This window comes from Sturnira hondurensis, unplaced genomic scaffold (genome assembly GCF_014824575.4).
Source record: "Sturnira hondurensis isolate 20B ecotype Veracruz unplaced genomic scaffold, ASM1482457v3 Scaffold0020670, whole genome shotgun sequence".
NCBI classification, from domain to species: domain Eukaryota; kingdom Metazoa; phylum Chordata; class Mammalia; order Chiroptera; family Phyllostomidae; genus Sturnira; species Sturnira hondurensis.
In genome coordinates this window covers 157,932-181,089 of record NW_028093301.1, presented here as the reverse complement: position 1 = coordinate 181,089, position 23,158 = coordinate 157,932, and the positions used below count along the sequence as shown (strand labels likewise).

Here is a 23,158-nt window from a genome sequence, read left to right as displayed (position 1 = left end):
CATTGTTTAAATAAACAAACCAATTCTAATTGTTACGGTTAAACCAGAATGACTTCAGAATTAAAAACAAACTCTTTTAACTTAGAAAATATTAACATCACAAATAAAAACTTATTTTATTTTTAAGACTTCATAATTTACATAAAAAACATTAACCAAGATAGTCTTAAGAGTTATGCCTATGAGATCCCACAAACCAAAATACTTACATACTCAAAGATAAATTGTTTTCAGTTAGTGAAATCCATTCCTAATACTAAACCCAAACTCTCAAGAAAGAATGCAAAATATAAAAATATGAAATTAACTTACTCTTGCTCCATTGCACTAAAGACTATGGACTGTGCTGAAACAAAACAGTTGGGATTCACCTGTCCATCTTCTCCACAAATCTTTGCTGTCAAAGAAATGATAAATAATTACATTTCTATTAAATCCAAAATTTATGAATCAAATATTAAATAACTATAAAGACAAATAAATTAGTTTTTAAATGAAACTAAAAAATATAGAATAGTTGATTTTGAGGTACAGAAGGTCTTTCTAACCATATATAGACTTAACATAAAATTAATTCTATACATCAAAACACTCCAAAAAACAAATTAGGGGAAAAATTTGTGGCATGTGTGACAGTTCCCACTACGTATGACAGATTATTTTCTGTATATCAAGAGTCTTACAAACTATTAAGAAATGTCCCAAAAGATAAAAGAGCAAAGGACATGAAAAGACAACTCCAAAGGAACAAATATAAAATGGCAAATATGAAAACATATGCATGCTTATTAGTAATCAAATAAATATAATTACAAATTAAAATAAGAAGGCACTCCACCTTTTGTCTAGTAAACCAGCACAAAAGTATTTTAACAATCCATATTTTTAAATGCTTAACATCGTGGGAATATAAATTAGTATATCTTTCTGGAGGGACAATTAGCAGTTTCTAGCATAAGCTTTAAAAATGAACACACCCTTTCCATCAGTGATTTTATTTCTAGGACTATAACCTAAAGGATTATGGATTCGTGTAAAGATTTATCTGGAAAAAGTTTACAAAAATGTTATTCAATAGAAATTTAAAGACAAAAAATGTGCTGTTAGAAACTGCCTAAACTACAGAACATCAATAAGCTGTTTAGCTATTAAACATCACTAGAAAAAAAAACATACAACCATGATGGCTGGTTTCACATTAGGTCCAAGACCTCAGTGGGAACTTACTGAAACCCTAGGCCTGTACTACAGTTTCCTGGTACATTTACTCTTACATTCTCCTAGACATGGCACATCTCTCTACATCTTAACACCTCTTCCATTCCCTTTGCTTCCTACTTCACTAATAAAATAGGAACAATCAGAAAATTATTTCTATTACTTCCCACTACATCTACCAACCCACCTGTATCTCTTACCTATCTCTCCTGTTACAGCAGATCAATGGTCCTCACACTTGCCTGAGCAACCCTTTATTTGAGCACAGGACCCCATCCTTATCCACCTTCTCATAAATGTTTTACCACAGCAATTGTCCCCCATTCTCTCCTGCATCAAATTTTTCTTTGCTACTGCCTCATTCCCACCAGCTAAATACACTGTATACTTGTTTGTATGCTACCATCCATCTCTTTTTAACATGTCACCTTAAAAAAATCACCCCAAACCATTGTCCCTTGATGTAGCATCCCCTTCCAGCTCACCTGTAGAGCAAAATGCCTCCTAAGAGGTACCCATACTTGCTGTCTTCATTCCTCCTATTCTCCCTTAAGGCTCTTCCAATTAAGCTTTTGTCCCTAAAGGTCCACTCTAATTAAGATGATTGCTGGCCCAATTGCCCATAAGATGGCCAAATCCATTCCATTCCTACTATTTATCTTACTTAATCTATTAGCATATCTTAGCACCTTCGATCACTCCCTCACCCCCAGAAACATTTTTCAGTTCCAGAAAAATGTTTCCAGAACATTTTGACTTCCAGAAAAAAACTACCCTTCATACACAGTTGATGTAGAAGGGTCTACATTACTACTGCTGTTACTTCTTCTTTTTTTTAAAGATTTTATTTATTTATCTTTAGAGGGGAAGGGAAGGAAAGAGGAAGAGAAATATCAATGTATGGTTGCCTCTTGTACGTCCCCTTCTGGGAACTGGCCTGCAACCCAGGCATGTGCCCTGACTGGGAATCGAGCCATGATCCTTAGGTTTGCAGGCCTGAGCTCAATCCACTGAGCTATGCCAGCCAGGGCTGGCTGTTAACTTCTAACTCTCCTTTGCAAGTTCTTCCTTCATCTGACAGACTCTATGTTAGGCCTGCTCTAGAATTCCGTCCTTAGGTCTCTCGTCTTAACTCATCACATACACTCGACAGTAATCCAGTTTCATGATTAAACATATGCTGATGACTTTCAAACACATATCTCCAACCTGGACCTCTCTCATGAACTCCTCACACAGATGTACAAACTCCTACCTGACATTCACCTTCTGGATACCAAACACCTGAACTCCCAACTTTCCCCACAAGCTATAAAACCCACTCTCCTCCTCATCTTGTAAATGGTAACTCCTCTCTCAGATATTGAGTCATGATGGATTCCTTACTCCCTTTCACACCACTCACTTTCAAACCAAAAGCAAATTCTGTCAGCTGTACTGTCCAAGTATTTCTAATATCCCACCACTTCAAGGATTTATGGAAAATGGAGGACCCTGTGGAACACAGACTTTGGGTCAGTTTGAAACCCCACAGAAAAACTAAGTGATTAGACAGAAACATCAAAACCCCATGGATTACATTTACAATAAAACTATGCAGAAGGGACACAATAACAGTAGCTTAAGTGTAGACTTCAAATAATAACTTACTTAAAGTACAGCTGTATTAAAATATGCCAACTGAAGAGACCAATAACTCGGGCAGGATTTGGAAGAATGAGTTTAAAAAACAAAAAGTAATTGTTCTAAAGATATATAGGTAATTGACCTTTTAAAATGCATAATAATAGACACTGGATGGAAACTTTCTCAGATCCCTCAATCACTAGATGTTGTCACCTTGACCCTTCAGAAGATTTCTCTCCTCATGGGATTACATCATTAATTTGATAAAGTTTAAGAAAATAAAAATTAGAATTACAATGACATTTTTTATTTCCAAATGTTCTATTGGGCTCAAAATCTCTTCTGTGTCCCCCCTACCCTAGCTTGTTTATCAATTGGTACAAACCTCCTAAGGTACCAATAGCCATCCAATTCTTTAACCAGCCAAGTTCTAATCAGTTAAGACACTCCAGATGTATTATTAGAAAAAGTCAGTCTAGGGAAGTCTTGAAGACAGTAGCAACAAATTCCCATATAAAAACAGACAAACTATATAGAAAAACCAAAATCCCATGACAACTCTGCAACAAAACTGGGTAAAAATCCCCAAATACTGGTAGATAAGGACAAACCACCAAGAGCCACTAAGACCTATGTGTTACAGGTATCTGTCAGAGAGAAAAAAGGTAAACAATGGGGGCCGCATCTGATGGACCCCAAAACAGCTAATGGCTGTTCACTGGCCAGTATGGTGGGCTGACTGTAACGAGCACAGCTGAGATTGGGGGAGGTTTTGCTGCCTCCAGTAATGAGTGAGTACAAAGGACCTACAGTAAAGACTGAAAGAGCCTCATGCTGGGAAGAATCTGCTAAGAGTTGAATAACCTGTTATATTTCATAAATAAAAAATACTAATTTATCATAACAAAAATACAGAACTTACTACTAGAACTTGATGGAAATAGCTGTTCGATGAATAAATGAACCATTTTTATCTGTGATTACAGGTGCACATAAGGCTTTGCTGAGGCAACACAGTAAGCTTTCTTAACTTTTTTTGTGATTTATAGAGAAACATGCTATGTGGCTCAGCATACACATACATATATGTATATAAAATGAAAAAAAACTTCCTGAAATTATGTTTCTTTGCCTTTACTACTGTGAAGTACTTTGATTTTCTACTCTATTGTTTTTCGGGCAGTGGGATGAGGACATAGAGATTGGTCTCAATCTAGATTAAAAAACACTGCCAAATAGCGTACTGCTTAATGTGTACAGGTCTGGTTCAAATCCTGATTCTGCCATATCTGAGCTTATATTGGGAAAATTACTTACTCTATGTGCTTCAATTTCCTCATTTATAAAATAATAATTATATTTATGCTGCAAGGTTCTTTAGAAGATTAAATGAGTTTACCCATGGAGTACTTAGAATGTTGTCTGGGACCCAGTAAATATATGTGTGATATTATTGTTCCTGCTGTTGTTTTTATTCAAGTCAAAGTCTAAGAATTTGTGCCTAACATATAAGAGGGTAAGCTTGTAAGTGAGCTACAGATACCTGAAAACAGATGGGAGGCAGGGTGAGGGGTGGGTGTGTGAAAAAGATGAAGGGATTAAGTAGTACAGATTGGTAGTTACAGAATAGTTATGTAATGCAAAATACAGCATACAAAATATAGTCAATAGTGTTGTAATAACTATGTACTGTATCAGATGGGTATGATCTCTTAGTAAGTTATGTCTAATCACTGGGGTGAACACCTGAATCTAATATAATGATGTATGTCAACTATAATTAAAAAATAAAAATGGGGACTTCTGGCCAAGATGGAGGAGTAGGTGGAAACACTGTACCTCCTCACACAACCAAATTTAAGGACAACAAAGATTTAGAAACAAAACCACAACCAAAACAGACAGAAAAGTGAACTGTACTGAAGTCCAACAACAAACCATTCATCCAGACCAGTAAGAGGGGCGAAGTCGGTGGCCAGCAGAGAGGGGCCCAGCAGGAGGAGGCAGTGATTGGCGACTCAGGTGGATGCAGGGTCAAAACAAGCAAACCCAGTAAGGCTCGCAGGGTGGCTGGCTGACCATGTATACACATTCCCGGACAGAAAAACCAGGCAGGTTTAAAAACAGTCACTTAGACAGACTGCACAACCCAGGGCCCCAGCAAAGAGAAATAAAGCCTAAAAGCACCAATTGGAAAAATTTTCAGGGGCTGAGGTGCCGTGAGAGGCTCCTAGCCCCACAGGAGAGTTCGCTGGGGAGACCCAAAGGGTACTAGAACAAACGCAAGCCCACCCACGCAGGAATCAGCACCAGAAGGGCCCAATTTGCTTGTGGGAAGTGGCAGAGGGGACCATTATCCGAGAGAGAGAGCCCAACAAACACCATTGCTCCCTCCCTGACCCCGCCCCCAGTCACAACCCAGGGACTGGGCTGACCAGCCCCAGTGGACACGTAAGCTTTTGCCCCTCATACATAACAGGCGCGAACAAACCAAAACTTTATGGCTCAAACAGAACATATCAAAACCCCAGAGCCAATACTTTTACATGACCAATAGAAAGCCAACCTATCAGATGCACAGTTAAAAACACTGGTGATCAGGAGGCTCACTGAACTGGTTGATTTTAGTTGTAAATTAGATGAAAAAATGAAGGCTACACTAACTGAAATGAAGCAAAATGCACAGGGAACCAATACTGATGGAAAGGAAACTGGGATTCAAATCAATGGAGTGGACCAGAAGGAAGAAAGGAACAACCAAACAGAAAAGAAGGAAGAAACAAGAATTCAAAAAAATGAGGAGAGGCTTAGAAACCTCCAAGACATCTTGAAACGTTCCAACATCTGAACTACAGGGGTACCAGAAGGGGAAGAGGAAGAGCAACAACAAGAAAACTTATCTGAACAAATAATAAAGTAGAACTTCCCCAATCTGGCAAAGGAAATAGACTTCCAGGAAGTCCAGGAAGCTCAGAGAGTCCCAAAAAATGTGGACCTAAGGAGGAACACAACCAAGGCACATCATAATTATATTAGTCAAGATTAAAATGAAGGAGAGAATCCTAGAAGCAGCAAGAGATAAGGAGACAGTCACCTACAAAGGAGTACCCATCAGACTGTCAGCGGATTTCTCAAAAGAGACCTTACAGGCAAAAAGGGGCTAGAAAGTAGTATTCCAGGTCATGAAATCCAAAGACCTACATCCAAAATTGCTCTATCCAGCAAAGCTTTCACTTAGAATGGAAGGACAGATAAAGTGCTTCTCAGATAAGGTCAAGTTCAAGGAGTTCATCATCAACAAGCCCTTATTATATGAAATGTTAAAGGGGCTTATCTAAGAAAAAGAAGATGGAAAATATGAACAGTGAAAGGACAGCAAACTCACAGTTATTAACCACCACTCCTAAAACAAAAGCAAACTAAGGGACAGCTAGATCAGGAGCAGAACCATAGAAATGGAGACCACAAGGAGGGTTAGCAACAGGGGAGTGAGAGGAGGAGGAGAGGGAGAAGGTACAGAGAATAAGTAGCATAGACGGTAGGTAAGAAATAAACAGGGGGGAGGGCAAGAATACCATGGGAAATGTAGAAGCTAAAGAACTTGTGACACTTGGACATGAACTAAAGGGGGAGGAATAGGGGGAGGGGGTGTGCGGGGTGGAGGGGAATGAAAGGGGGAATGGGACAACTGTAATGGCATAACCAATTAAATATATATATTTTAAAATGGTTTAAAAATGCAAAGAAAGAGATTAGTGTTTCTTTACAAGGAAGCAATGTCAGACTGTGTGGCAGTAGTTGGAAAGGACACAGAACTGTGCTTTAGAGTCAGTCTGTAATCTTTAAAATAAACACGTTTTATTACACCTGGGGGAAAAAAAGATATCTGAAAACAGGCTAGGATTCCATGTTGATAAAAAAGAGAACTTCATATAATGAAAAACAGGCGCTTCTGCCCTGGCTGGTGTGGCTCAGTGGATTGGGCTCGGGCCTACAAACCACATGATTGCGGTTCGATTCCCGGTCAGGGCACATGCCTGGGTTGTGGGCCAGTTCCCGGCAGGGGACTCAGGAGAGGCAACCATACATTGATGTTTCTCTCCTTCTCTCTTTCCCTTCCCCTCTAAAGATAAATAAATAAAATCTTTAAAAAAGAAAAAAAAAAGAAAAATAGGCACTTCTTTGGCCATAGCTTCAAGCACTGCTTACCTATGATATCATTTCTCATTGCTTCTGTAATTGGTATTGGTTTAGCAGCATCTGGAGATATATATTTGGTAAAAGTATTCACTGCATCTTGTTCTATACCTGTAAAGGAAGAAGGGGAAAACTTTAAAACTCACAATGCAAATTGAACTGGCAATGGATTATATTCATGAACAGCAGGGCTTCGTTTGCTGTGAACCTAAACATACACAAACATGCACATACACACAAATGTCTGTACCTGTATGTGCACTACAAGTACAAATACACATGAAAATATATTTAGGATAAAACAAATCTCATCATAATATTTCTGTTCACAGTTTGATTTGTGGAACGGAGGAATTATATGTGCATTCCTCCTCTACTAAGCTAACAAGCTCCATAAGAGCAATGACACATGCATGCTCTCTTTCCATTCTCCTTTTCAAAGTCTGAACTTGAAAGACTTGATCAGCAATATAAAGGGAGGAGCTCAAAAATTACCTATAAATCTACATTTTAAATATGTTACAAAATGATTTCACATTCATGAACATTAATTTGATCTTCAAAACCCTAGAATGTTAATACAATGAACCACAAACTTTATATTCTCAGGACTTAGACATCTTAAAAATTGAGGACCTCAATTTTTGTTTATGTGAGTTTTATTTATAGATGATATGGTATTAGAAATTAAAAATGAGAAAACTGACTCAGTTACAATTAACAATGTTAAATCTGCTAGAAGTTAACATAGATATTTGCTTTAGAGGAAAATAACTTTTCCAAACTGAAAAAATTAGTCAGAAGAGGGCATTAACATTTGCCCTGATAGCAAACTACTAGATTCTCACATCTGCTTTGGCATTCACTTGGGTGTGGTTTTTTTTTGGTTGATGTATATTGTGACATCATGATATAACAGAAAATAACATTTTTCATTCTGGTTCTTGGCACAGAGCTCTTAAAATCCTTAGAATTTTCTGAGTGGTAGGGACAGTATGAGCATCTGCTATTATCCATAATAAGCCCCTCTCAACCAAAGAAAAGTCTGTGGTGACGAGGTGACTGGCAGAAAGAGTGCTGGTTGCCAGACCTCTGGGGAAGGTAGAAAGGCTAGGTATCATAAATTAATAACCAGTGGTCAATGTTTTTTTTAAAGTTTGTTTTTCTTAAGATTTTATTTATTTATTTTTAGAGAGAAGAGAAGGGAGGGAGAAAAACATCAATGTGTGGTTGCCTCTCAAGCACCCCCTAATGGGGACCTAGCTTGCAATTCAGGCATGTGCCCTGACTTGGAATTGAACTGGCAACCCTTTGGGTCAAAGGCCAGTGCTCAATCCACTGAGCCACACCAGCCAGGCCAATGGTCAATATTTTAATCAATCATGCCCATATACCTGAACCACATAAACCCTCAATGAAGTGCTTCACCTTCCAGGCTGGCAAATGCATCCATGTGCCAAAAGGATAGCACACCAGATCTCCAGAGTCAGAGGCTCTTACACTTGACCCCACTCTGGACCTTGCCCCATGTCCCTCTTCCTCTGGCTGTTCATTTGTTTACTTTCTATTATCTTTTAATATAAACCAGTAAACAAAAGTGTTTCCCTAAGTTCTTTGAGCCATTATAGCAAATTACTGAACAAGAGGAAGTTGTTGTAAAAATCCCTGATTTATAGCTGGTTGGCCAGAAGTACAGGTGACAACTTGTGTCTGGACTTACAACTAGCATCTGAAGTAGTGGTGGAAGCAGTCTGGTGAGACTGAGCCCTTAACTTGTGGATTCTGCACTAAGTCCAGGCAGTTAATATAAGAATGAATTAAACTGGAAAATTCCCAGTTACTGTCCACAGAAAATTAGAGAACTGCTTAGAAAAGCATACATTTTGTATCAGAAGAGCTGTGAAGAGAAAAAATGGGTTTCTTTTTTACATGTTAAGAAAATCTGGCTTCAGAGATGTGTACTTCAAAAAAGGAATGTTTTAATAGCTTTTTAAGATAACTGTGGACATAGTCTTCTCTGATTCTGCACCCGAACTTGGCAAATGGTACTTTCTTAAAGGTTAGTAAGAATGTAGACTCTGAAACTACAACAGTGAATTTATATTCTATTATATTAAAACTGACTGGCCTATCTCCCAAACTCATGATTTTATAACATCATATATTTCCATCATATATTTTGGAAACTACTGGTTTACTGGCTTATGCACATCTTCCAAATCTATGTTGCATCAGAGAGAGTAGAAAAAGAAATCACATCCTCAGTATCACCAATGATCTCATCGGAAGACTCTTTAAAGTTGTGAGGGCAGAGTGGGGAATACAAGTTTTCCAAAACTATAATTTTCACTTAAAAGCCTTAAATTTTACCATTGGGCAACAAATACTGTCAGCTGTTCTTGAAATAACAAGTTTACTTCATTCGTTCCCAAGAAAATATCTGTCAAATATCCAAGTCTGCATAACCATAGTTTGTCTACAGTCACTCTTTTATTTTTTTAAAATATATTTTATTGATTATACCATTACAGTTGTTCTATTCCCCCCTTCATTCCCCTCCCCTCGCACACTCCCTCCCCCACCATTCTCTCACCCTTAGTTTATAACCATGTGTCTCAAGTTCTTTAGATTCTATATTTCCCCCACCATTCTTGCCCTCCCCCTATCCATTTTCTACCTACCCTCTATGCTATTTTCTGTGCCTTCTCCCTGCTTCTCCTCCTCCCACTCCCCTGTTGCTAACCCTACATGTGTTCTTCATTTCTATGGTTCCACTCCTGATCTAGCTGTCCTCTTGGTTTGCTTTTGTTTTAGGTGTGGTTGTTAATAACTGTGAGTTTGCTGTCCTTTCACTGTTCATATTTTTCATCTTCTTTTTCTTATATAAGTCCCTTTAACATTTTATATAATAAGGGCTTGGTGATGATGAACTCCTTGAACTTGACCTTATCTGAGAAGCACTTTATCTGTCCTTCCATTCTAAATGAAAGTTTTGCTGGATAAAGCAATCTTGGCTGTAGGCCTTTGGATTTCATGACTTGGAATACTTCTTTCCAGCCCCTTCTTGCCTGTAAGGTCTCTTTTGAGAAATCCGCTGACAGTCTGATGAGAACTCCTGTGTAGGTGACTGTCTCCTTATCTCTTGCTGTTTCTAGGATTCTCTCCTTCATTTTAATCTTGGCTAATGTAATTATGATGTGCCTTGGTTGTGTTCCTCCTTAGGTCCACCTTTTTGGGGACTCTCTGAGCTTCCTGGACTTCCTGGAAGTCTATTTCCTTTGCCAGATTGGGGAAGTTCTACTTTATTATTTGTTCAGATAAGTTTTCTTGTTGTTGCTCTTCCTCTTCCCCTTCTGGTACCCCTGTAGTTCAGATGTTGGAACGTTTCAAGATGTCTTGGAGGTTCCTAAGCCTCTCCTCATTTTTTTGAATTCTCATTTCTTCATTCCTTTCTGGTTGGATGGTTCGTTCTTCCTTCTGGTCCATTCCATTGATTTGAATCCCAGTTTCCTTTCCATCAGTATTGGTTCCCTGTGCATTTTGCTTCATTTCAGTTAGTTTAGCCTTCATATGGTCCTCTAATTTGTGACTATAATCAACCAGTTCTGTGAGCATCCTGATAAACAGTGTCTTGAATTGTGCTTCTGAGAGGCTGGCAATCTCTTGGTCGCTGAGAGTTATCGGCTCTGGGACTTTGAGTTCTTTTTGCACCATCTTTTGGGCTGTTGGTGCCTGTTAAGTAGCAGGATCGGAGCCCTAAGGTGTTCACTAGCGCAGGGCAACTAAGTCGCTGGGTTGTGACACTGTATGTGGGGGCGGGGTCAAAGAAGGACTATGGCGTCCGTCTGCCACCGCGGCCCTCACCGGTGCCGCAGCTGCTGTCGTCACCATGCCCACGAGTTTCGTCCCACTGCACACGAGTGTGCCACCGCCGCTGTCAGCCCTCGCCCCCTGGGGCCTGCGTGGTCCATCTCACTGTGCTCGAATGTGCGACCGCGGTCAGTCTGCCCCGCACCCCAACTGGTTCCGGGCTGCCTGTGCGCCTAGGTTGGGGGACCTGTCCTGCCCGACCCTGCTCGGTGCTGGCTCCGCCCCTCTTACCATTGCTGTAGAACGGTTAGATGTAGTCGGACTTCCGTATAATTAAATTTTCTGTCCTTTGGCTGTGCCTTTGTTTCTCCAAACCTTTGTTGTATTCAAACTTGGTTGTGGGAGAAGGTACAGTGTTTCCATCTATGCCTCCATCTTGGCGGAAGTCCCCTACAGTCACTCTTTTAAGTAAAACTTGTATTCCATTTAAAAAGCAGCTACTTGAATTCACAAGAACAATCAACTACACATGTACTTTTCCTTAACATAAGTAATATGCTTCAGTATGCAGAAGTGCTTCTGTGTTTAAGTGCTTCTGTATATTTGCCACATGATTAGGCAAAAAAGACATCTTGGAATTGTTGTGGAAATCATTTTGATCACATGGACCCCCTTGAATAAACCTCAGGGACCCTCTCTGGGTGTGTAAACCATAGTTACAGAACTTGTGGGGTTAGCAAAGTAGCTTATCCCTATTTTTATAGAAAATAATTAAAATGACTTATTTGAGTCAAAAAGTGCTGGGGTAAGGATGGGGCCAGGGAGAACTAATAGCAAAGAGTTCTTGTATGTGATTAATGTTATTAGCTTAAAACATATTGCTACCACTCTAAGATCTCCCATGTAAGCCCACTACATTAAGAAAAAAGGAAAACAGGGAGAGAGAAAAACAGCGAGAAGAAACCTAAAACACACTCAGAAAACAATTATATAACAACAGAAAATCCCACCCTCTCAACAAGTACTTTGTTTTTCTAATTTTTTAAAAGATTTTATTTATTTATTTTTAGAGGGGAAAGGAAGGAGAGAGAGAGAAACATCAATGTGTGGTTGCCTCTTGTGAGTCCCCCGCTAGGAACTGGCCTGCAACCCAGGCATGTGCCCTGACTGGGAATCGAACAGCGATTGTGTGGTTCGCAGGCCCGCGCTCAATCCACTGAGCTACAGCAGCCAGGGCCTAATTTTTTATTTATTGGTTTTGAGAGAAAGAGAACACAACAGAAAAATAGCAATTTGTTGTTCCATTTATTTAGGCATTCATTGGTTGATTCTTTTTTTTTTTTTTAAGATTTGATTTATTTATCTTTAGAGGGGAAGGGAAGGAGGGAGGGAGAGAAACATCAATATATGGTTGGCTCTTGTGTGTCTCCTGCTGGGAACTGGCCTGCAATCCAGGCATGGCCCTGACTGGGAATCGAACCGCGATTATTTGGTTTGCAGGCCCGCGCTCAATCCACTGAGCTACACCAGCCAGGGCCACTGGTTGATTCTTGTATATACCCTGACCAGGGGTCAAACCCCTTAGACCTAACAAGATGACACAGGTGCTGGAATTATATAACCAAAAACCATTTTTTTAAAAAAGAACCTATTATAATCATGCTCCAAGAGGTCAAACACATGTGAAACAAATAGAAGACTGCACTAGAGAGAAACAGAAGATTTTTAAAAAGGGACATATTAGAACTAAAAAACGTAACAACCCAAAGTTAAAATTCACTGGAAGACAAAGCATAATGGAAATGATAGAGGAATGAGTAAGTTTGGGGATAGATGAAAAGAAATTTTCCAAGAAAATAATTTATGGAGAAAAGTAAACAGAGCCTCAGGAACTTACAGGGGAATAACAAACGTATAAGATTTGGGTCACTGGAGTCCCCAAAGGAAAGGAAAAATTTACACAGTGTAAAAAAAAAAAATTTAAGAAACACTGACAAAAAATTCCCCCAAATATGGCATGAAACCAAATTTATAAAACCAAGCAAGAAGCTCAGTGAATCTCAAATAGGAAGAAACTAAAAAACTCTATGTCTAGACACTATAAGCAAACTGCTAACAAAAGTAACAAAAGTATCTTGAAAGTGGCAACACACGCACATACACACACAACCCCATGTTAAGTGTAAGGATTCCAAGATGGCAGATTTCTCACCAGAAACCATGGAGGCCACAGGAAGCAAACAACATTTTAAAGTGGTAAAAGAACTACCAACCTAGAATTCTCTACCAAGTGAAAATTATTTCAAGAAAAAGGAAAATAAACCATTTCTTAGATGGTGGATAACTGAGAGAATTGACAGCAGACCTGCTCTAAAGTGCTAAAGAAAATTCCTGAGACACTAGTGAAATAACAGAAATGAAAACTGAATTTCAGGAATGAAGGAAAGAGATACAGCAAATGTCTGGTTTAAATAAAATAGCCAATTTTTCTTCTCTGAAATTCTTCACATATCACAGTTGAAAGCAAAATTTAAAATTATCTAATGGGTTTTTTTTTAACATATGTAGATGACAACTAACAATATGTAAAATGGTAAGGTAAACAGACTATGTGGCCGTAAAATCACTACTTGCCACTTGAAGTGATAAAGGATTACTTTTAAGTAATCCTTAAAAGTAATCCTTTCACTTTTAAGACTGCGAAAACTATATATATTGCAATCTCCAGAGAAACCATTGAAAACCCTACACAGGCCCTGGCTGGTATAGCTCAGTGGATTGAGCGTGGGCCTGCAAACCACACGATTGCGGTTCGATTCCCAGTTAAGACACATGCCTGGGTTGTGGGCCAGTTCCCGGCAGGGGAACTCATGAGAGGCAACCATACATTGATGTTTCTCCTTCTCTCCTTCCTTTCCTCTCTAAAGATAAATAAATAAAAATTAAAAAAACAAACAAAAAACCCTACACAAAGAGCTACAACCAAGAACTCAATAATATATTCTAAAAAAAATTTAAACAATCCATAACAAGCAGAAACTAGGAAACTAGGAAATAAAGGAATAGGAAACAGAGGAAACAAAAAACAAATAATAAAATAGTAAACTAAATCCAAGCATTACACTCAATAAAATTACATTCAGGTTATAATAACAAATATCAATAATTATATTTACATATTACAATTCAAATAACCATACTGTAGTGATTTAATGTAAATCATTAAAATTTACACTGAAATAAAATTACCAACAACAAAAAACAATATTGTCAGAATAGATTAAGAAAAAACCAACTCAGCAAACATGCTACTTACAAGAAACTTACTTTTAAAACAATGAATGGCTCAAGCATGTGTGGGCTATTGAGCACCTGCCTGCAACTAAAAGGTCACTAGGTCGATTTGGGTTAGGGGACAGGCCTGGATCACTGGCCAGGTTCCCAGTTGGGGGTATCTGATGTTTTTGGGTTAGGGCACATGCCTGGGTTGCTGGCCAGGTTCCTAGCGGGGGGCCTACTAATGTTTTTCTCCCTCTCTTTCTCCCTCTCTTCTCCTCTAAAAAATAAATAAAATATTTTTAAAAAAATGAACGATAAAGGTAGGTCAAAAGTAAATACATGGGAAAAGGTACGATGTAAACACTAATCAAATGAAACTGTAGTGGCTATATAAATCTGGCAGCAGACAGTTCTTACTTCAGAACATGAGAGGTTACCACAGATAAACAGCAGCATGACACACAGCATCGGCCGAACACAAACTCTACATTGTACAAGATATTCACCAAGATATACTATGTGCTACGTCACTGAAGAATTTTTAAGAATTTTTTAAATTTGAAGTCATAAAAATATATTCTGACCATAATATAGTTCAGGAATCAATAACAAAAAATTCTCCCCAAACTAGGAGACTAAATAATAGATATCTTTTTAAAAAATCTAATTTTTTCAATTACAGCTTATATCTAATTTTATTTTGTATCCAATTTTACTTTGTATTAGTTTCAGGTACACAGCATAATGGCACTCATATACATCACAAAGTGTTCCCCTCAATATTTTCAGTACCCACCTGGCACCATCCATAGTTATTACAATATCACTGATATTTCCTATGCTCCACTTAATATCCTAATGACTATTTTGTAATTCTCAATCCCTTCACCTCTTCACCTAGTCCCCCAATACTCCTCCCCCTGGCAACTATCAGTTTATTCTCTGTAACTATGAGTCTGTTTCTGTTTTGTTTGTTCTTTTATATTGTTCTTTAGATTCCTTAGATTCCAAAATGATTGAAATAATAAATGTCTTTCTCTGACTTGTTTCACTTAGCATAATACCCTCTAGGTCCATTCATGCTGTCCATGTGGTAAGATGCCCTTATTTTTTTTTAAGATTTTATTTATTTATTTATCTTTAGAGGGGAACGAGAGGGAGAGAAACATCAATGTATGGTTGCCTTTCGTGCGTCCCTGCTGGGAGTTGGCCTGCAGGGAACTGGCCTGCAACCCAGGCATGTGCCCTGACTGGGAATTGAACCGCGATCGTCTGGTTCAGAGGCCCATGCTCAATCCACTGAGCCACACCAGCCAGGGCGGATGCCCTTATTTTTTATGGCCGAATAATATTCCATTGCACACATGTACCAATTCTTCTTTTCCAAATAATCTATTGATGGACACAGGCTGCTTCCATATTTTCACTATTATAAATAATGCTGCTGTGAATGTAGGTGTGCATAATTAGTGCCTTGTGTTTCTTCTTGTATGAATCCAGAAGTAGAATTGTCAGGTCATAAAGCAATTCATTCATTCATTCATTCATTCATTCATAATATGTATTTATCCTCAACCAGGAACAATTTTTCATTGCTTTTTACAGAGAGGAAAGGAGAGGGAAAAAAAGATCAATACAACAGAAAGTCACTGATTGGCTTCTTTCCGAACATACTAGACTGAGGATCATTCATGCTTGAACCAGAGATGTATGTGCTCCAACTGAACACCAAACCTGCAAACTAGGTATGTGCTCTGTCCAGGAATCAAACCCACAATCTTTAGGTAACGGGACAATGTTCCAACTGAATCACACAGTCCAGGGCTTATTTTCAATATTTTGAAGTAACTGCATCATGCTTTCCACAGTAGCTGCAACAATCTGCATTTCCACATCCTCTCCAACACTTGTTGTTCATTGATTTGTTTATGATGGCCACCCTGAGAGGTGTTCGGTGATATCTCATTGTGGTTTTAATTTGCATTTCTCTAATGATTAGTGACAATGAGCATCTTTTTGTATGTCTGTTGGCCATCTGTATGTCCTCTTTGGAGAAGTGTCTAGTGAAGTCCTTTGCCCATATTTTTCCTTTTTATTGAAATGTATTGGGGTGACACTGGATTCTGTACATTTTAAAATTGGTTTGTGTTTTTTTGGTATTGAATTGTATGACTTCTTTATAAGTTTTGCGTATTAATCTCTTACCAGATGTTATCATTGAATATCATCTCCCACTCAGTGGATTGTATTTTCATTAATGGTTTCTTTAGCTGTACAAAATCTCTTCAGTTTAATGTAGTCCCATTTGTTTTTTTCTTCTGTGTCCTTTGCCTGAGGAGATGTATCAAAAATATTACTAAGAGAAATGTCCAAAATGTTCCAGCTTATGTTTCTCCCAAAAGATTTAAGATTTCAGTCTTACATTTAGGTCTTTAATTCATTTTCATTTTATTCTTATATATGGTGTTAACAAAATGGTATATATTCATTTTTTTACATTATCTGTCCAATTTTCCCAACACCATTTATTTAAAAGACCACCTTTGCCTCATTGTACGTACTTTCCACTTCCATCAAATATTAATTGACCACATAGGTGTGAATTTTATTCTGAGCTCTCTCTTTCCATTGATCTATGTTTCTTTTTATACCAATACAATGCTGTTTTGATTACTACAGCTTTGAAATATATTTTGATTCAGGTAGCACGATTTTTCCAACTTCATTCTTCTTTCTCAAGATTGCTGTAGATATTTGAGGTCCTTTGTGGTTTCATATACATTTTTGGATTATTTGTTCTAGTTCTATTAAAAACGCTATTTATATTTTGAAAGGAAGTGTGTTGAATCTATAGATTGCTTCGCCAGGTATAGACAGTTTAATGATGTTAACCCTTCCAATCCACACACAGTATATGCTTTTATTTACCTGTATCATCTTCAGTTTCTTTCTTTGGTGGCTTATAACTTCCCCAGTTCAGATCTTTTACCTTCTTGATTAAATTTATTACTAGGTATTTTTTAATACAATGGTAAACTGGATTGTTTTCTTAGCTTACTGTCTCTCTCTTGCTGCTTTTAGGATTTTCTGTTTTTAGCCTTTGCCATTTTAATTATAACGTGTCTTGGTGTTGGCCTCTTTGGATACATCTTCTCTGAGGCATCCTGTTCTTCTTAGATTTGTGTATCTTTTTGCATCACCAGATTAGGTGAAATTCTCAGTCATTATTTCTTCAGAAGCGTCTCAATCTTTGCTCTCTCTTCTTCTGTTACCCCTGATGCAGATGTTATTACACTTTGGTATCCCAAAGGTCTCTTAAACTATCCTCATTTTTTTAAACTTTTTTTTTCCCCTCGTAGCTGCTCTAATTCTTTGTTTTCCTGCTATCCTGTCTTTCAAATCACTGATTTGATCTTCTACTTTATCTAGCCTACTTTTGATTCCTTTTACTGTATTCTTCTTTTCAGATACTGTGTTCTTAATTTCTGAGTGGTTCTCTTTTTTATAATTTCTATGTCCTTTTTATGCTGCTAAACTTCTCACTCAGTTCCTTAAGTATTCTTATCACCATTGTTTTGAACTCTGTATTGGTAGATTACTTGTCTCCATCTCACTTATTTTTCTGGAAATTTCTCCTGTTCTTCCATTTGGGGCCTGTTTGTCTTTCCATATTGGCTGCCTTTGTGTGTTTGTCTGTGTGTTAGGTACATTTGCCTTGTCTCCCAGTCACTGTATGGTGGCCTTATCAATAGGTGTTCTGTGGGACCCAGAGATACTCTCCCTGATCACCTGATATGGGTGATCAGGAATGTTCTTTGTGTGGATTATGTGGACCCTCTTGTTCTAGTTGAGTCTTGATTGCTGTTAGTCTGCTTGTGCATGGGGTCAACCGTCACACTGGTTGATTATGAGGATCAACCCCATCCACAGTGTACTAGCAGCTGTTCAGGTGCTGACCACAGAAAGCAGAATTCAACTCAGGAGGAACTGGTGCATTCTAAGATCTCCCTTTGGGTGTGCCACTTGTGGAGCTACCTGGGTTCTGCTCTGACAATGACTTAAGTCTTCCCCTGGGTCTGTTGGTTCTGGAGTCTATTGCAGGGGAATCAAGTGCCAATCAATGTCACACACTGACTTTGACTACCCCTTGCCAACGTGTTTGAAGCTATAAAGGGATCTAGTTTTGTGGCTGTCTCTGCTGGGCCTGGACTTGTGTGGAAAGGTAAAATATAGAACTAAAATATAGAACAATCAACCTCAATAACCAACTGAAGACCAGTTGAACAGAAGTCTTTACACAAGGATTTACACAAGAAGCCACATCAAGACTGGTAGAAAGAGTGGAGGTGCAAAAAGTGCTGGTTCTGTACCCATGTGCAGCAGCTAAGAAACCAGAGAGATATCTCATCTGTAAAGGTGCCACTCCTAAGGAGTGTAGGGTCTCTGCCCTATACTGGGCTATTTAGCCCAGAGCACCAGAGCCAGAAAGAGGATCCCACATATCATCTGGCTGTGAAACTCAGCCCCCAAACCAGCTTCCACCTTTATTAAGTCTAGGGCCAGGTAGGCAAAAGGCCTAAGGCATCTTGCAATCAGCCTCCACTTGCCAGCTGCCTATTAGGCTCACTCACTGAAAGAGCCTCTTTCAGCATGTGAGTTCTATGAGGTTGAGTCTCAGTGAATCACCAGGTGCCTGCAAATCTTTGTTGTGAGGTGAGGTCTCAGGGAGTTATCAGCGATGTGGAGGCAATGGTCATAAGGCAATTTCATTCTCACAGGCTGATGGTGTATGGTGGGGAGTACTCAACCCAAGAAAGATGGCATCTGTGGGCTATGTGGGAGAGAAACTCAGCACAGCGACACCAATGGCTGTTCATCCTGCTCTCTACCTGGAGCCATAAAACCTAGTCTCTCCTTGCATGACTCCAGTCTACTCTGAGTCACCACCTGCCCTCTACCAGAGCCCAGCGTGAGTGGCTGTGAATGTGATTTTGTGCACTGGCCCTTTAAGAGAGCATGTGGATTTGCAGAAGACTCCTGTCTCTTCCCGATGGACAGAATCCCCACTGAGTTTCACAGCCAGATAATATGTGGGATCCTCTTTCTGGCTCTGGTGCTCTGGGCTGAAGAGCCCAGTATAGGGCTGAGACCCCACACTCCTTAAGAGTGGCACCTTTACAGATGAGATATCTCTCTGGTTTCTTAGCTACTGCACATGGGTACGGAACCAGCACTTTTTGCACCTCTACTCTTTCTACCAGTCTTGATGTGGCTTCTTGTGTAAATCCTTGTGTAAAGACTTCTGTTCAACTGGTCTTCAGTTGGTTATTGAGGTTGATTGTTCTATATTTTAGTTGTAATTCCAGTTTGGTCCTGGAAGGAGGTGAGTGTAACTTCTACCTCCTTTGCTGCCATCTTGGATCCTCTCAACATATTTCTAAATAATCCATGGGCAAAAGGGTAAGAACCAAGGGAAGTTAGACATTTAACTCTTGCTCAGTTCAAAATATGTGGGATGTACCTAAAGCAGTGGTTAGAAGGAAACTTATAGCATTAAATGCTTATCTTAAAAAAAAAAGATCTCAAATGAGCAATCTAAATTTTCCACCTTAATAAACTAGAAAAAGAATAAAATAGATCCAAAACAAGCAGGAGAAAGGAAAAACATACAGAGCATAAAATTTATTAAACTGAAAACAGAAAAACAACAGATAAAAGTCAATTAATCAAAAGGTGATTCTTGGAAAAAGACAAATAAATCCTTACACATACTTACAAACAAAAAAGAAGACACAATTGCCAATGTCAGGAATGAAAAAGGGATATCACTGTAAACCCAAGATTAAACAGGTATTAAGGTAATGGTAGATAACTGCATACTCATATATTCAAGAATTTGATTAAATTCACAATTCCTTAAAAACCATAAACAATTAAAATTGGTAATCACTAAAAAGATAATCTGATCAGTCTTACACACACTAAAGAAATTGAATTCATAATTTAAAACATTCTGAAAAACAAAATTCCAGGCTCTTGCAAACTCTACCAAACATTTTGTAAATATTTTATTTATTTATTTTTAGAGAGAAGGGAAGGGAAGGAGAGAGGGAGAGAAACATCAATGTGTGGTTGCCCCTCACAAGCCCCCCTGTCCTGGGACCTGGCCTACAACCCTGGCATGTGCCCTGACTGGGAATCAAACCGGTGACCCTTTGGTTCGCAGGCTGGTGCTCAATCCACTAAGCCACACCAGCCAGGGTCCAAACATTTAATACCAATTCTACCAATACACAGTCTCTTTTGGAAAACGAAAGAGGTGGAAAACTTTCCCAACTCATTTTTGGGGCCAGCATCACACTGATACCTAAATCAGACAAAAGCAGTACTAGCAAACAAACTAAAGATCAACATGCATCATAAGTCTAGAAATAAAAATGCTTAGGAAAACAAATCCAGCAATATAAAAAGAATAATATACCACAACCAAATGTGTCTTGCCATGAGAATGCAAGCTTACTAAATATTAAATAAAAATCAATGTTCTATTAACAGACAAAAAAAATCATATGGTTATATCAAATGACACAAAAATATATCTGACAAAATTCAACACCATTCAAGATCCAAACAGCCCTAAATAAACAATTAAGAGAAGGGAATTTCATGTACTTGATAAAGGGCATTTATAAAAAACCTCATAGCCAATCTCGTACTTAACAGTGACTGTGTTCTCACCACTCCTAATCAATATGGTACAGGAAGTCCCAGCTAGTGCAGTAAGACAAGAAGAAAGAAAAAAAAAAAACAGATTGGAAAGGAAGAAATAATTCAGTCTCTATCCACAAATAACATGATTGTTTATGTAGAAAATCCCAAGAAATCTACCTAAAAAGCTCCTAAAAGTAGTCTGTGAGTTTAGTAAGGTCACAAAAGGTCAACATATGAAAGTCAGTCATATTTCTATAAACTAGCATTAAAAAATCAGAAACAAAAAATTTTTAAATACCATTCATAAAAGCACTAATAAAATACTTAGATGTAAGTCTGACAAAACATGTAAAGAATTTTTATGCTAAAAGCTATAAAATGCTAAACAAATGAAGAGGCATACCATGTCTTTGGACTGTAACAACCTATACAGTTAAATTGTAAATTCTCCCCAAACTGACCAAACGCTTGAATGCAATTCCAATACAAATTCCAGCAGGATTTCTCATAATAGAGATAAGATTCTAAATTTTATGGTAAAATAAACTAGAACAGACAAAATAATCTGAAAAAGAAAGAACACAGTTGGAAGACTCATACTACCCAATTTTAAGGCTTTAACTAAGTCTCATTGGTGAAGAAATAAGACACATACAATGCAACAGAGCAGAGTCCAGAAATAGACCTACACTAAGACAACCAAAGTACAAAGGCAATTCAATGTAGCAAGAGCAGTCTTTTCAATTAGTGGTGTTGGAATAATCAGGTATCCACATGCAAAAATAAAACAAAAAATTTGACCTAACCATCATACCTTACACTAATTCAAAACAGACGATACATCTAAATGTAAAGTACAAAATCATAATATTTTCATAAGAAAACATAGAAGAAAACCTTCATGACCTTTGATTAGGCAAAGCGCTCAGGTATGACACCAAAAGTATAATCCATAAAAGAAGAATTAATAAACTGAATTTAATCAGAAAGTTCTTTTGCTCTGTGAAAGATGCTGTTAGATGAATGAAAAAAATTAAGTTATAAACTAGGAGAAAACATTTGAAAATCAAGGTCTTATATCTAGAACATATAAAAAACTCTCCAAATTCAACAATGATAAAACAATCCAACAAAATATGGGAGAGACCTGAACAATTCACCAAAGAACAATCCACCAAAGATGGCAAAGATGTACATGATTCAACATCGTTAACCATTAGGAAAAGGCAAGGTAAAACCATAATGAGATACCACTACACATCTGTTAGAATGGCTTAAAAACACCCAAATAAACAAAAAGCCAGTTATACCAAGTGCTTGCAAAGAGACAGGCAAATAGAACTCACACACTGCTGGTGAAAATGCAAAGTGGTAGAGACACTCTACAAAACAGTCTGGGAGTCTCTTACATAATTAAATACACACCACATAGTCCAACACCCCCATAAGGCATTTACCCTAGAGATATATAAAAACTTTGTCCATAGAAAAGCCTGTAAACAAATGTTTATAACAGCTTTATTCATAATCATCAAAGCTGGAAAATATCCAAATGTCCTTCAATAGGTGGATGGACAGTACCACCATACAGTGGAATACTACTTAGCAATAGAAAGCAATGAACTATTGATATAAGCAACACAGATGAACTTCAAAGCTATTATGCAGAGTAAAAGAAACCAGGCTAAAAAGCTACATACTATATAAATTCACTTATATGACACTCTGGAAAAGGCAAAACTAGAGAATGAGAATGGATCAGTGATTCCAAGTGTTGGAATACAGAGGTATTTAACTAAAAAGGTGGCAAAACTGATCTTTAGCCTGCTTGCGATAACAGTTAAGGATTCTATGCATGTGTCAAAATACATACAAGTATAAGTCGAAAAGGTCAATTGAACTGCACATAAATTTTGAAGGTAATGCAAAAAGAAAAAAACAAGTATTCTCGTAATAACTCCACTACTTTTTCTATTTTTTATTGAAATAAAGTACCACCAAAACAAAGACAGTTTCCAAAAACAATAAAGTATATTAAAATTATAGGAACAGACTTTGGACTTCCATTTCTAAAAACAGGGTAGGCTAGATGCTCAACAAAATTCTTCCCAACACTAAATTCTCCTGAAATGCTTTTATAAAGTGTACTGGAGTTTGTGGTCAAGTATGGGAAATGAGAGGCAGAAACTGTTAGGGTGGGCGGGGATAGAAGGAAGCTCCTGCTGGACTTTGCCAAGATGGACATCCTCACAGTAACCTGAGTCCGAGGAAGAGACCACCAATGCTGTGTTGCTGCTTTGTTCAGAGGGCACCAATC

At 38.1% G+C, this 23,158-nt stretch overlaps 1 protein-coding gene across 1 annotated transcript in view; it reads right to left on the bottom strand.

Annotated features, from left to right (window-relative positions):
- AKAP10 (A-kinase anchoring protein 10) overlaps window positions 1-23,158 on the bottom strand; it is an 85,857-nt gene that overhangs the window by 41,898 nt on the left and 20,801 nt on the right. Inside the window, exons 5-6 of the mRNA XM_037030362.1 lie at window positions 7,054-7,152; window positions 313-397 (exon numbers count right to left, since the gene is read on the bottom strand). Of these exons, the coding sequence (XP_036886257.1) occupies window positions 313-397; window positions 7,054-7,152 (184 nt within the window). The remainder of the gene's footprint in view (window positions 1-312; window positions 398-7,053; window positions 7,153-23,158) is intronic.